Source organism: Parasteatoda tepidariorum, chromosome 9, assembly GCF_982258835.1.
Source record: "Parasteatoda tepidariorum strain Cologne lab strain chromosome 9, Ptep-v5.0, whole genome shotgun sequence".
Classification (NCBI taxonomy): domain Eukaryota; kingdom Metazoa; phylum Arthropoda; class Arachnida; order Araneae; family Theridiidae; genus Parasteatoda; species Parasteatoda tepidariorum.
The window spans coordinates 75,530,917-75,545,828 of NC_141763.1; the positions used below are offsets into that span (position 1 = coordinate 75,530,917).

At 27.8% G+C, this 14,912-nt stretch overlaps 1 protein-coding gene across 2 annotated transcripts in view; it reads right to left on the reverse strand.

The window, feature by feature from the left end:
- Positions 1 to 226: 226 nt before the first annotated feature.
- The window catches only part of CkIalpha (Casein kinase Ialpha), an 81,943-nt gene continuing 67,257 nt past the window's right edge, over positions 227 to 14,912 (reverse strand). Inside the window, exons 5-8 of one of the 2 annotated variants that reach the window (XM_016055115.4) lie at positions 13,407 to 13,546; positions 9,775 to 9,928; positions 7,459 to 7,675; positions 227 to 1,411 (exon numbers count right to left, since the gene is read on the reverse strand). In XM_016055115.4, the coding sequence (XP_015910601.1) occupies positions 1,401 to 1,411; positions 7,459 to 7,675; positions 9,775 to 9,928; positions 13,407 to 13,546 (522 nt within the window). In that variant the 3' untranslated portion in view covers positions 227 to 1,400. Of the gene's footprint in view, positions 1,412 to 3,959; positions 4,054 to 7,458; positions 7,676 to 9,774; positions 9,929 to 13,406; positions 13,547 to 14,912 lie in introns of those variants that run through there. The other variant, XM_016055114.4, reaches the window with a different exon arrangement.

The following is a 14,912-nucleotide window of genomic DNA, read 5'->3' on the forward strand; positions in this document are numbered from 1 at the left end:
TAAAAACCAATAGTCTACTCGAAAATTCTGTAACGTCGCAAAGATGCATTATTAAACCGTAAAACTTCGATTCAATCAGTACTGTTGTATTTCGGTCAATATTCTGTAAAATATACCCATTTCCATATCTAAGTATACCATAACTAATCTACTAAATTGTCCAAAAAAAAATAATAATAATAATAAAGTAAAAAATGAAACTTGAAGATAGCAAAAAAACACTAAATGACTATAATTTTGAACTTTATTGCATAAATTAGAATAAAGAAATCATATAAGGTTGTCAATTTTACAAATGGTTGACTATACATCACATAAAATGAAAATTACAGCCAACAGTTTTAAATGTGTTAAAAAAAAGCACTTATTCACATACTACATTCCTACCTTAAAGTTCATCAATTGTTTATAACATACATATAATTCATTAATCCCTTCAACTATATGAACATTATGTGGCAGTTATATATGGGTAGGGACGATACATCTGCTCATTCACAAATGTATAAACTCCAGCAAATACATGAAATAAAAATGACTCATTTGCTAAAGGTTAATAAAGGAATCAATCATAAAGCAGATTACACACAAAAAATAAGGTACCATTATTTGTTTGTATTTTTTATGAAGAAATAAAAAGAAAACAAAAGCAGAACATGTAAGAGTCCAATAGTTAAAAGAAACACAACATGAAATGGGTGAGTTCACTTTGCTGAAGGTTCTATACAGCTAAAGTGACAGCGCTGCATAGATATTTTTTTTTTCCTTGCCGAAGTTTACTTTCTTATTTTATACATTCGAGATCAGATTAACTGGAGGTAAGCACATAAAGAACCTTGAAAATACAATCCAGCCAAAACTCAACACCAACATTTTTTTTATTTAAAAGAATGATTAAATGATCTTTTTTTTTAATATTTTCTTGTTTATTAAATCTCTCACGCACATGCACAAATGATGATGAAATTATGACGATCATATAGATCAATGGTGAAGTTGGGATTGAAGCGAGTATGATCACACACATACACACATAAAAGAAAAGACAATGCTTACATCTCGCTTTAATTTTTTTTTTACATGCAGTGATGATGAATTAACTGGGGGAAATGATGAAAAAATAAGCAGTTCACAACGCAGAAAAGAACTTCCATTATGGTGGGATGGGTTAATATCCTTGTAAAGGTAAGTTCCCTGCATTCTGAAACACTTTTCTTTCTTCGCCCTACTATGTAATCCAGCAGACAAGAATTTCACAGCAAGGTTATCATGATTTTCTAGCTTGACCATCCCCTTTCCCCCAAATGTAAATGACAATTTATCGCAAGATGCTATTTCCAGTGTAGTGGCTATCAAGGTTGTTCCTATTTCCCAGCGCTTCGTCTGGGAAGGCCACCTAGTTAGCGACCAGCTAAAAAAGATATAAAAAAAAGTGTAAATGTTGAGAGATGTGTGCATCTTAAGATAAAGAACAGTATTTCATGCAATCATTTAAAAATATTTTGATTACACAAATGAAAGTAAAACTGTTGGGAGGTTTCATACTTACCATTACTATATTTATTTCAACTTTGATAAGACCCAAATGTCAATAAATAAATGCAGGGAATTTCCCAGAAAAATCCCAGTATAGTGTTAACATGGATTTCTAATATTATCACGGTCATATTACCTCACCTTCTTAATCAAACCCTGTCCCAATCCAATCTATTACTAGATGTTTTAATTTAAGAAGTGAAAATAAATGTTAAAGATTTCATATTCAAATTTTTTAAGTCATAAATATTTCATTATTATATAGATTAGTAAACAAAATAAAACATTATCATATAAGTTTCACTTAGGAATTCCTAGAAAACACTCCAAATTGATCTGTGTTGAATGTGCTTACTTAAGATCCATAATTTGGGAACAAAATTGCCAGCTAGATAGGTTTTTGTGTTTCAAAAAGGCAGAAGAGGGTTCATGCAGTAATTTAGATCCTTAAATTTGGAGCAAACATGATTTCTTAGACCTCTTTAATTGAATTAAAAGATTTTTGATAGCACGCTTCATAAAATATTAAGTGTTGATGACAGATAATGCATTGATTTTATTTCACTTAGTCAACTAGCAAGAAGGCTTTCATAAATTTTCTAATGTTCCAATAATCCAGCAAATTCATTCTATCACCTACAGACATGCAAGAGACCTGCCACATTCTAATGTCATTGCCCATTAGCCAAGTTTTCTGTAGAGAGATTATTCTCAGCAATACTTTCAAGATTTAAAATCAAATAGGAAGGAGAATTTATTAGATTTGATTCTTTTTCTAAGAATGAACAAATAATTCAACTGCGAATCAAACTAAATTTGTATATTCTTAGTGAGATAATTATTATGCTGTTTCAAAATTTGAAGCTCAAATAAATATATAGTAAAATTGCCAGAATTTAGTTCACTATCTGGAGCCGGAGCATAAAAACTTTTTCGGCTCTGGGCCCCTCAATCATCTGATTATATTTTATCCCCTAAATCATCTTATTATACTAATAAGATAAGGAAATCAGATTTCCTGATAAACCAATTTTTGTAAAGGAACCATCAAATGTTTGTTTTACTTACATAATATCTGAATTACTATGGTTTGTGTAAACAATTGTTCGTCTCGGAACATATCATTAATAACCAAGCAAGTTTTAAATATTGAGGATGTGAAGGCTTTTATGGTTAAAAATTAGAGATCGCTGTCTTTTTCTGTGTGAAGAAATTAGATTGCTTTTTTCAGCTTGTCTATCTACCTACTTTATCGAAAGACATTGCAGAGTTCCTGAGTTGAATAAGGCTAAAAAAACACTTGTTTTGTTTTAAAATAGCATGTATGTAATTTAAATTTGAGAACAGGAACCACTTTCCAAACAGGAATAAGTAGTCTTGTGCATGGCATGTCCAATGTCAAACCATTATCAAACTATTTGTAGTAGGGTTTAACAGTATTAAACCATTTGTAGTATGGTTTAACGATAGAAGATGGCTTGAACCACTTGGATTTTCTCCTGCCTGGACTAATAAATACATTTTTCTGAATGTTTTCAAATTATTAGCTGGCACTTACATAATTTCCCTCTACAGTCAACTGTTAAATATTGGTAAGTTAAGTTTATTGGATTACACAACACAATTAATATATATTTATCTTAAGTACTTGATAATAAGGCTTATATATTTAATCAAAATTTTAATACAACTTTTTAATGAATTAATAATTTTGTTAATCATTGCCATCAATTAAAAAATGATAATGGAATTAATAGTACCACTTATCATTCCATGTTAAATTCATTTAATAAATAATTTATTCAATAAACTAAAGACCTGGGGATTGGTTTTTTTAAGATTTTATTTTTAAAAAAGGTGAAATTTAATGAAAGTTATGAAAAAAACTGCAGCTGAAACTTTAGTTAAAAAATTTAAAAAGATAAAACTACAATTACAGTTTGAATTTCAGAAAGAAAAAAATAATAATAACTACCGCTGGTATGAAAGCTTTAGTAAAATAGGGACAAACTTACTAATCTTAAATACATACATCACTTTGTAAATACACAAAAAATACTAATCTCAAATAACAACTTATAATCTAAAGATCCTGACAAATCCAAAAATCCTGTTATATTACATTAAAACATATTTATTTATTTAAAAATTTATAAAATCTTTCTTTAACAAATAGGCAGGCCAAACAAGACCAACTTTATTTTGATGTTATAAAAAATGCTAACATAAAACAATGAGATTAGTTTTAGAATTAAAAATACTACACATGACTTTAAAATATTAAAACTAATAATCCAGACATATTTTTTTCTTCATTTTATTCACATCAAAGGAGACATTTTAAAGAAGCTCATGAAACAGAATATACAAGGCTTCTAGGTATATACATTTTATGTGCAAAATGCATTCAACAGATTTTGAAATTATGGTGCATAAAATAAAGCAACACTTCTTCTTTCCTTTTTTATTTAACTGCCAGTTTACCAATTTTATCCATTAACTCTTGATTAAAATCATCTAAAATAAATTGGGGAAAAACCATTTGCATAATTTAGTAAAGGAAGTAAGTAGGAGGAAAAAGTGCAATTTTTAATTCAAAAATAATTAGCAAGTTGCCAAATAAACTTATTTGTTTTGATTTGCAAAACAAAATTTGTCTGCTAATTCTAAATATATAATTTAATTGTAAAAACATTAGATCAATAAATCTTTTTATTGCAACAAGATTATATAAACTTTAATAAAAAAATTTAAGTGGCATTTTTAAAATGTATTTGATTGTTATAAAAATTAGATTATTTTCCTGCAAATTAAATTGTTATAAATTAGTGCAATATCTCAACAAGTTGAGAGCAGTAAGGTGACATTATTTCAATACTTGAGCCTAAAAAAACTTTTTTGTTTTTATCAACTTAAAAAAATTTTAATTTATAATTAGAAATCAAATTAGAAAAAAAAATTTTTTTTTTCATTATAAATGCAGAAGGGAAAAAATTGAAGGCAGAATTTTAATATTTCAGTGAAAAATTACATTATTTTGTTTCCAGAGGATAAAGAATGCCATTATAACACTGCTCATTTACATTTAAAGGCAATTTGAAATATATGCCTTAATAATGAAGGATAATACAAAAACAAAATTAAGGACTTTCAACCTGATATTTAACAAATAATAATAAAAAGGAAGACAGCTAGGATTGTTATTTGTTATTACTTTCATTATTTTAAATGTGCAATAAATAAGTTTCATTGTTATATTAAAAATTTTATATTAAATGCTATTAATATATAATTATACAAATGCAGTATGCTAGAATTCAACCAAGTTTAATATATATGCATTAATTGATTCTATTAATAATCTATTTTGATTTAACCCTTTATCAGGGGTGATTGTTGCACTAAGTAAAAAACCCTGAAAATTTCGAATGCAAAAACTCAATAACAAGATATAATTTATGTACTATTCATATTTTATATAATTTTTTGAACAAAGATTTATAATTAAATTACCCACCAATGATGAATAACACACTTTCATTGCAACTAATTTTTAAAAAACTTTGTTTTTACAAGAACAGGGGTAGCAGCAAAGCTTTTTAAAATTTTAGGGTAATTTTAGGAACTTTTTTCAAAAAATTTTAGGTAAATTTTAGGGGTAATATATGATTTTGCTAGGATAAAAACAGATCATGCGGTAGTTTATTACATAACAGAAGATTATTACAATTCATCCACACATATCATAAATAATTGCAAGCCATAAAATAAAGCTCTGAAATTTATTAAGTCAAGAATGAAATCTCTAAAGTGTAAAAATGAAATTTCAACTTTACATATTACCTATCAGAAATTAAGTGCATAATTCAGGAACAGGCAAAAGTGAGAATAAATCAAGAAAAAAAATAAATTAACACCAACTTGGATTTTTTTTAATTTTTACCTTCTTAATCAAAACTTTATTATTACCTTACTTTATTAAGAAAAACTATTGTGTGATATTATTAGATTTCAAATCAGCAATTTATATTAGAAGTTAGAGAAAAACAAATTAATCATGATCATTTTTCTAAAATATTCTTGATATGATTTGTGAGATTCTTTTACTGCCCTCAATAGTGTTGTGGTGATCTTCAACACTCCTCCATAATTTCGAATGGTATCTTTGATTAGTCTAAGCGACATAATAGTATACTCATGGTGACTTACATTAAGCATTGCTTTATTTATCGAAAAACCTCTCTCAGGATCAGAATTCCCATGTGGCAAAATTAAAACAGTTTTAATTAACGTAGTTAAATTCTTATATTTTAGATTATTGCTTTTTTATTTATATTTAGCCATTAACTCTAATTTTTTAGGATCACCAACAAAATTTTATCAGATTTTTAGGAATTTTAGGGTTAGCACATACTTTTAGGAATTTTATGAATTTTAGGGGGAATGCGACCCCTGCAAGAATTGCAATACTGCATTTTAAAATAGCTTGAATATGAATCACAGTATTGAAGTTTAAGAACATTTAAATACAAATCGTGACATTGGATTTAAACTCTCGTAAATGCGAATAATGGTATTGATTTCACACACATATATGTAAATACAATTACAATATTGGATTTTTATATCATCTGAATCCGCGATGTACGATTTTTAAATTGCGTGAATATGATTTACCATAAGTAACTTAAGTCAGGTATATACAAAAATCGATTTTTGATATTATAATAGTGTAAATATGAATTGGGGTATTAACAAATTCTGGTCTAATTTAAAATATTAAAAATGGTTAAAAGCCGACCAAAACAAAACAAAATCTAATTGTCGGAAGAATCACGTGTGCGAAAACGCCTAGCTAAAGTGATTTAGCAAAAGTTTTGAAATTTAAATTTCAGATTTTTAAATATTAAGATAGCAGTAAAAATTTCATCAAATTTTTTTGATTAGCGGAAGTCAGCAAAAAATTTAAATACCCTGCATTGGAGATCCTAAACCTGATGAAAAACCCGGAATTCCGGGGTACACCCAAAATACAGTCACTCCTGCTTTATGTACCAGAAAGACTTCCAAGTCCCACTAACATTATTTCCATATAGTATCCCACTAACATTATTTCCATATAGAAACGAAACAAAATATCCATCAAATGTAGTATTTCCATTTATCATTACAAGATGACAACATACAATTATTTGAAGTTCAACAATCACTGATGGAATTATTTAGTTCTGGATATTTCATTAGGACACCATTTTACAATTAATCTTTCTAATCTTGATTAATTTTACAAATTTTCCATATTTTTTATAGATTCATTAACAATTTCAACTAGTTATAAAACAAAGTATTAAATATATTTAACTTTAGTTAAATTTTTTATTAAGCTGTAAGTCTCAAATTAAACATTTTATAAAAGATCAGATAATATAAAATCTTGAAAAAATATTTGTCTAAGAGAAAAATAGAAGTAATTTAATAAGGCAAAAAAGTTTCACACATATTTGATAATTTTTCAATAACTAGTAAATAAAGGGTTAAACAGGAAAAAAAAAATATTTATATACTAAAGAAGAGAGTCCATAATTTTTTATTATTTCTAATTAGAACTCAATTTAAATAAATGTGCAGTAGAAAAACTCAGTTTGCATAGATGAGCAGTCAGGGAAAAAATGTGACCTAAAATATTTTTTAAATTACTAAATATGCTATTTAAAAGTAGCATTTAAGTTAACTATTTAAGAAATAAAACCTTTTTATGACAATTACTACCAATCATCAATTTTGTTACAATTGTTATACTGATATTACTTATTTAAAGATAAACCTTGCATTATACCCTTGAATGCATTGAATTATATATAATAAAAGAAAGGAAAGGGAAAAGATAAGTATATATATTTAACAAAAATATAAATTACACACCCGTAGCAGTCACGACCTGGGAAGTAGCACCAGCAGCGGCTGCAGAAGCAGCTGCTTTTTGTTTAAGCATGGTCCAATCAAATGTGTAATCATATTGATGGTTGAGAGTTCTAAACAATATTCTGAATAGTTGCCGCAGATACATGTAGTCAGGTGCTTCTTCAAAGCGAAGACCTCGGCAGTAGTTAAGGTACATTGAAAATTCGGCAGGAAATCCCTGTAGTGAAAACAAAGTTACAATGAGTAATTCAAAAAATATATACTGACTTTAAATTGATAAAAACTTATGCCAATAAAATGATTCATGTTTAAATATATGCATACATATCAGTGAATAATAACACAAAACCAAAAATTTAAGTAATATTTTATTTAAAAACATCATAATAGAGTTATGCATCAATCTTTATTATGCATCTCTTTATCAATCTATTCAGATGCATATTCATAATCACTCTTATTGATAAACAAAATGAAGAATTTTCAAAACAAGAATTATATTTGAATATTTAAGGCTTTTAATTAAGACTGATCAAACATCAGCATAACTAAGTAATTTGATATTCAAATTTGCTCTAGTTTTATCCTTTAGCTATTAATAATGAAAGAAAAAGAATCTTTTCAGTTTTATATGCATATATATTTAAAGTGTGATTACAATTTTACCTACATAAACCTGCTGAAGAACATATATATTTATTAAAAAAGAACATTGAAGAAAGTGTCTCAGAGGACCAGGGGTGCAGAAAATTCTCAGTGTCTAATATTTCCACAGAGTAGATTTTTTTTACTTCTGCCCAAATTATTAAGCGATTTTTTTAGTTATAACTTTTTTAAATTATTTTTAAATAATAAAGTTTGTGTACTGTTAAAAGTTCTCACCTTTAACAAAAAAAAAAGAATTTATTTGATATTACACAATTCTTAAACAGGGTGGTTACTCAAATCAGGTTTCAAATTTCCCTGATTTTTCCAGGTAAAAATCCTAAAATTCCCAGGTCAATGTACTTTTTTCCCTTCATAAAGTTTAGGATGGGTACAAGAAAAGTGTCAATATTATAAAGTATTTTATTTAAAATATTATTTTTTTTAATGTTATTTTATCATCTTTGACTCATGGGATAGAGTGCTAGCCAGGTCACCTTATGAGAATGATGTGACCTGGATAAGTTCTCTATTCTTTAAGAAACCATGGGAGTTTAACAGGGTTATAATGAACCAAATTTTGATGCAAGCGAAGTATTGCTAAGTTGATGTTATTCCAACTGTTTGGCAATAAATTTTCGTCTAAAAGTGGGTATAACAGTTGGTAAAATAATTTTCATTAAAAAATTAGTAAATTATTTAAATTAGTAAAATTAAGAAAATTCAAAGAAAAAATTCCAGCTTTTCTTTAAAAAATATCTATGATTTTTCCAGGTTTCTGTACAAATTTTCCTGATTTTTCCAGGTTTTTTCCAGTATAAAAAAATTCCCTGATAATTCCAGGTTTTAAAGATTTTCCAGGTGGGTGGCCACCCTGTTAAATAAACCACAGGTGCCAACTTTCCAAACTAACTATCAGTAATAAGAGTACAATAATGCCATGTTTTACTAAGAAACATCGTTGATACAAATGCAACTATGATCCAAAATACTGTTGATTTGCTAGCTCTCAACTTACAGTAAGATTAAAGAATAGCATAACAACAGCAAGTTTAAAGACATTTCCCCCTTTTAAACCAGTTTTGGCATCGTACAATGAAAAATGAACATTTATTCACTCACCTGCCTGCTAAGGGAGAGAAAAAAATTCAATCTCTAACTAAAGTCAAAAAAAGAAATATTCCCCAAAAAGAATAATTGACACTTTATTCCCATCCTTATCTGTATTTAAATGTCCAGTTTCCTTTCGTGTTAAGCAATAATCCGCTTAAAAAAGCATAAATTACTGCATTAAGTGACTTAATTTATAAGACCTAACATATGTTTCAAGCAAAGCAATATTTCATGTAAAGCTATTTTTTTGCGTCAAATGATATTTCACGTTAGCGAGGTTCGACTTAATTATTTAAAATGAATCTGAAGATGAAAAAAAGTTTTATAACAAATCCTTTTTGTGAGAAATGCAACATTACGTTTAAATTCATATTGATTTTTAAAAAATTATGTGCAATAAAGAACAGAGTATAAAACAAAAACAAAATATATTTAAAATACAGATGGACCCAACACAGATAAATCTTACAGTAACAAGTTGAAAATTACATATTACATCCCATAACAATTAGTAAATTCAAAATATGTTTCTGTGTTCAATTATGCAGACTTACTCACCTTACATAAGACCTCAACATTAGTAGACATTTTCTTTTCACTGATTTTTTCATATTTCTGCTTTTTATTTGCTGCTTTTAGACCTTGCCAGGGTAAGCTTCCACGATTAAAGTACATAAGGACATATCCTAGGGACTCCATATCATCTCGCCGACTATGAACAAAAAAATAGATGTTAGCTTAACTATAGATTTAGCATTAAAATAGAGAAAATTTAGTTGCTATTGATCATGCAGAAAATTTCCTTTGAGTATGACTAAAAGTATTTAAAATTAAATACTCCACAGAAACCAAACAAAGTTAACAATTAGCGAGAAAGAAACAATAAAGTGAATTAGAGACAGACAGCAATTTTCGATCAGGTGGCTAAAACAAGAGAAATATGTAAAATCTATTAAAGCAAAACAGAAGGTGGTTTGCAATGTTCAACTAATGAAACTAGAAAATTAATTTGCATCAAGTTTCAAAATTAATTACAAATATCATTTATAGAAGACACATCTGTTTAAAAAACTGCAAAACAATGTTTCCTGCTGCATACTTGTTGTCCATTCTAACTCAAATAATTACACAAGCATATCAGTTAATTTTGTCTCAGTCTATGCAAGATTACGGCTGCAAAAGTTATTTTGAAAACAGTGCTTCATAGTTTTTCAGCAGTAGAGCCAGCTGTTGTGTAATTTATAACTAATTTAGAAATTCAATTATAAAATAATTTTCTGGGCAACCCAGCAGAACTCAGCAAACTGATTTCCTTTTGTTTTTCACTATTTTTTTTTTCAAATTAGTTCATATGTAGACATCTGGTATAATTGATTTAGAGTAACTGCTCTGTGTAGTAAGGCTTTTAAAATAACTGGAAATTGTTTAAAAATTTCACTTGACAAGTGAAAAAAAAATGTTGGCATCAGAATTTCGTTTTTTCAATAATTACAATTTCGTTGTTGTTTGTAATGCCACTTGCCACACGGGCAAGCCTGCTTGGTGAAACCGAGCAAATTTAAGGCAGAATGTGCATTTGTTTTTCAGTGGCACCATCTATGGTCAAGAATTCGACTTCTGCCACACCATATGTCGCACCTGTTTATAGGGCGGACCCATTCATTCACCCACAGATCGTAATTTTGACCTGAATCAGAGAATGATCAATCTCCAATCCAGTACCCGCAGAGGTTTGATTTGTTATGGGAACATGAAGGACTTTTGCAACTAGACATAATAATTACAATTTTACAATGATATATGAATTTTAACAACCAAGATTAGTGTGTTTAAGCCATTTTAAAAATCTAATCAATATCTAAAGTTAAGTAAAAAAACAAAAAAACATACATACATAACCAGTTATTTAAGTATTAAAAGCCCTAAAGAAATAAGTTAAGCTTTTACTTCGAACTAAATATTCAGAAGAAAAAAATTAAAAACACACTCACCTTCACATAGAGTTCAGATATATAAGTGACATAAATAACCATAGAGTATTTTTGGGAGTACAATTAACAAATGACAAATTAATCTCCTTAGATTCTACGAAGCATTCAATAAATAATATCACATTAATATTTAATACAAATCATTTCAAACATTGGTATAATTAAAATTAATTAACTATTAAATAACTAAAATTTTAACTTTTACAGCCTCACTTCAATGTGTGAAACAAAATATTTATATAGCACCTAGATCTTCCCCCCCCCCTTTTCTATTAAACTAAATTATTAACAGTATTTCCTTTAACAGTAAATGTTTCTTACTCTTACCACAACTATCCTTGAAAATTGTTGCTTTAGTAGTCTTCAATAAAAAATAGTAACTTAAATAGTCCCCACAGAGTAACTATTTTATTACTTTTTCCATCCATCTTTTTGATTAATTTTTTAAAACTAAGCAACTGACGACTGCATCACTTGACACAATTGTACAATATGATAACTAATAACATAGCCAGATATTACAATACTTATCTAACACAGGAACAGAAAACTGGTTTATCTGCAGAGCATGTGGTAAAATATTTGTATTCAAATGTTACACTAGGTAGGTTCTCAAAGACACGAAAGTCTAATACTAAATGAACTTACAGCAAAACTTCAAATTAATTCATCAAAACTTAAAGATGATGAAAAAGTAACTTAAGATGAAAGACAACTTAATTTATGAAGATAAGTCTATAAATATAACGAAGGTTAATTTTAAGTTTAACTTAATTTTGTCAGCATTATTAATTTATTTGTTTATTTTTTAATGTTTGAATTAATTTCGCCTGCAAAGCCAAAATAAATCTGCAGCCCACAAGCAGTTTAATAACTAAAAAAGAATCAAAACTTATTTTATTAGATTATTAGAGCCTGATCTTTGCTTTATTTGAAGGGGGGGGAAATTAGCATTTTTGTAACACACCTGTCTCAAAAACAAAGCAAATAATTTTTCCGAATTTTTACAACTGTCATAAATTAATTGAAAATAAAGATTAATTTTTAGGAATCAAGATAAATAAATATAGAAAAATTGATTGGAAGCTGAAGGGAACAAGGTTGATTACAACAAGGAAGTTTTTCTACCTTCCCTAATTATCATATAATATGAGAAAACTGTCACTAAATCTTCATGAAGTAAAAAGATTTTTATAAATAGTTCCTATAAGATTCTTTTTTATTCAAGAGCACAATAGTTGCTCAAGGTCAAAAGAGTCAAAAATAGTTAAACAACTAAAATTAGGCAACTAAAAGTCTCAAGACAGTACAATAAATCATAAAAAGACAGGTACAAAGTCAAATATGATTGCCAAAATTAACCAGAATAAAATTAAATCCTTATTTAAAAAGTGGCATGATTCTCAAACTTGATGAAGCTAAGTGTACAAAATTTTTGTAATTAAGATAACAGAATATTTTTTAAGTGGAATGAGAATTACTACTACTTTATTAATTGGCTAATATGACTTCTTTCCAGATCGTTTAAAATTGGTAAAAGAACGAAACCCGTGAAATTGCCTTAGAGTTAAAAATAAAAAGTAAGTAAGGATGCTTTTCACCCATGGTTAAAAAGTTATGAATTTGAGTAACACTACTGTTTAAAATTCTTCTGTGAGCTACCAATCAAAAGAATCCTTTTTTTTTTTAAAAAAAATAATAATCTTACATTTGGTTTATCAGTGTATTGGAGGAATCAAAGTTAGCCAACTGGAGCATTAACTTGATCTACAAAAATATCCCCATGAGCTACTAATGATTAATGATTTGGCTATCACTGCTTTAGATCTTTTACAGAACTTAAAACCTTAAAAACTAGTACATACAAGTTATATTTTAACTTAAATAGATTGTCATAAAATCAAAAAACTTATTTTACTATATAGAGTAAAATAAGCACAAATCAACACTTTTCATACGAGCGTTAATTTATTAATACATGATTTTTAGAAAATATTTCGATTTTTATTTGCAATAAATAAAAAAAAAGACAACTTTCTAGGTTACTGGTTTTGTTATTACTTTTTCAGGTAAAAACAGGTATGAAATATGGATTTCTGAGAAGAAAAAAAAAACTAAATTTTAATGGTACTACTTAGTTTTGTGCCTAAATAAATAAGTATATACATCTGGATAGATAGATAAAATTAAGCTATTTACCTTTGCTCAATGCCCAGGTGAGCGTTAATGCTTGCATATCTAGCAGTTCCAGTTAAGTTTTTATCTTCGCGGTATGGAATGTGTTGGCGAGTTCTATTGTCTCTATATTTTTTAGCTAATCCAAAATCAATCAAGAAAAGCTAAAAGAAACAAAGAAAACAATGTAATTTGTAATCAAAATGTGACATTATTTCAGTTATTAATAACAAGCAGAAAAATTATACTACAAAAATAGACTCCAATTCCACAAAAAAAAAATTTTTTTTATCCTTTAAAAAGGAATTTAGCTCAGTTTTTCAATAAATCTCAAATGAGCAACAACTTAATGGTAATTGTTCACAACCACATTTCCAGGTCACCTAAGAACTTTATTAGATTATTAGACTTAAATCAGCCACACACACACACAAAAAAAAAAAGAAGAAAAAATACACCAGATCTAAGTATAACTACAAATATATAACAGGCAGCCCATACAATTCAGAAACATAAGAGTTTTGATGATTCCTTACAGCATTAATGAAAGTCTAGATCAGTGTTTCCCAACCTTTTATGTACCACGCCCCACCTAAGCCTTTCTAAAATTCTTATGCCCCCCTATGTAACATATACATAATTTTTAATATTAAAAAATTGAATTGTTCACTTAAGAAACTTAAGATATTGTTAGCGAAACAAAGTAAGTAAATTTTCAGAACATATAATGAAAAACTAAAATTCAAATTCGAAATAATTTTAATAAAGATTTTTCTATAATAATTTAATATTTTAATTTAGTGAGATTCTTGCCCTTGATGCTTGCTGCACGTAGATTTTATCTTAGTTTCCAATTTGGTTAGGTTTAGTCTCAAGTCTCCCCGTTGTGTTATATCCAGACGATTTCTTTTTTTTTACCAATAAAATCATTTACAGAACTAAATCCACATTCAGCTAAATATGAAGATGGAATCGGTACCAATAGTTTTCTTGCACATTTGATTGAATTTGGGTATTTGTTTTCTGTTTCCTCACAAAGCCATGCCAACACTCCTTTTATATTAAATAAAGTTTTAACTTACTCACAAATTTGCATTTCTGCAAGTTCTTCTTGATATATTTGATATATCAGACAAATCCACTAACATGGACTGCAACATCCATGTTGGAAAATAAATTTGTTTCAAATCAGAATATTTTTCTTTTAAATCAGCCGACAGAATTTTCAGATGATAGACAATAACAAGTAAAGCGGTATCATTTAGTTCACACTTTTAGAGCCAATGAAACTGTTCAAAGTTTTTGTTGTTAATATATTTCTGACATAACTCAATAAGGGTAATGAAGCCAAATATCTTCGTTTTGCATCAACAAGAGTTTTATTTCTTCCTTGAAGTTTCTTATTTAATATATTCAGTTTTTCAAAGATATTGGCTAAATAACTCACAAATGCTTTACCATCGACTGTAAACAGATACTTCATTTCAGGTTTGTCGCTTAAAAAATCCCTAAGTACCATAATTTTTTATT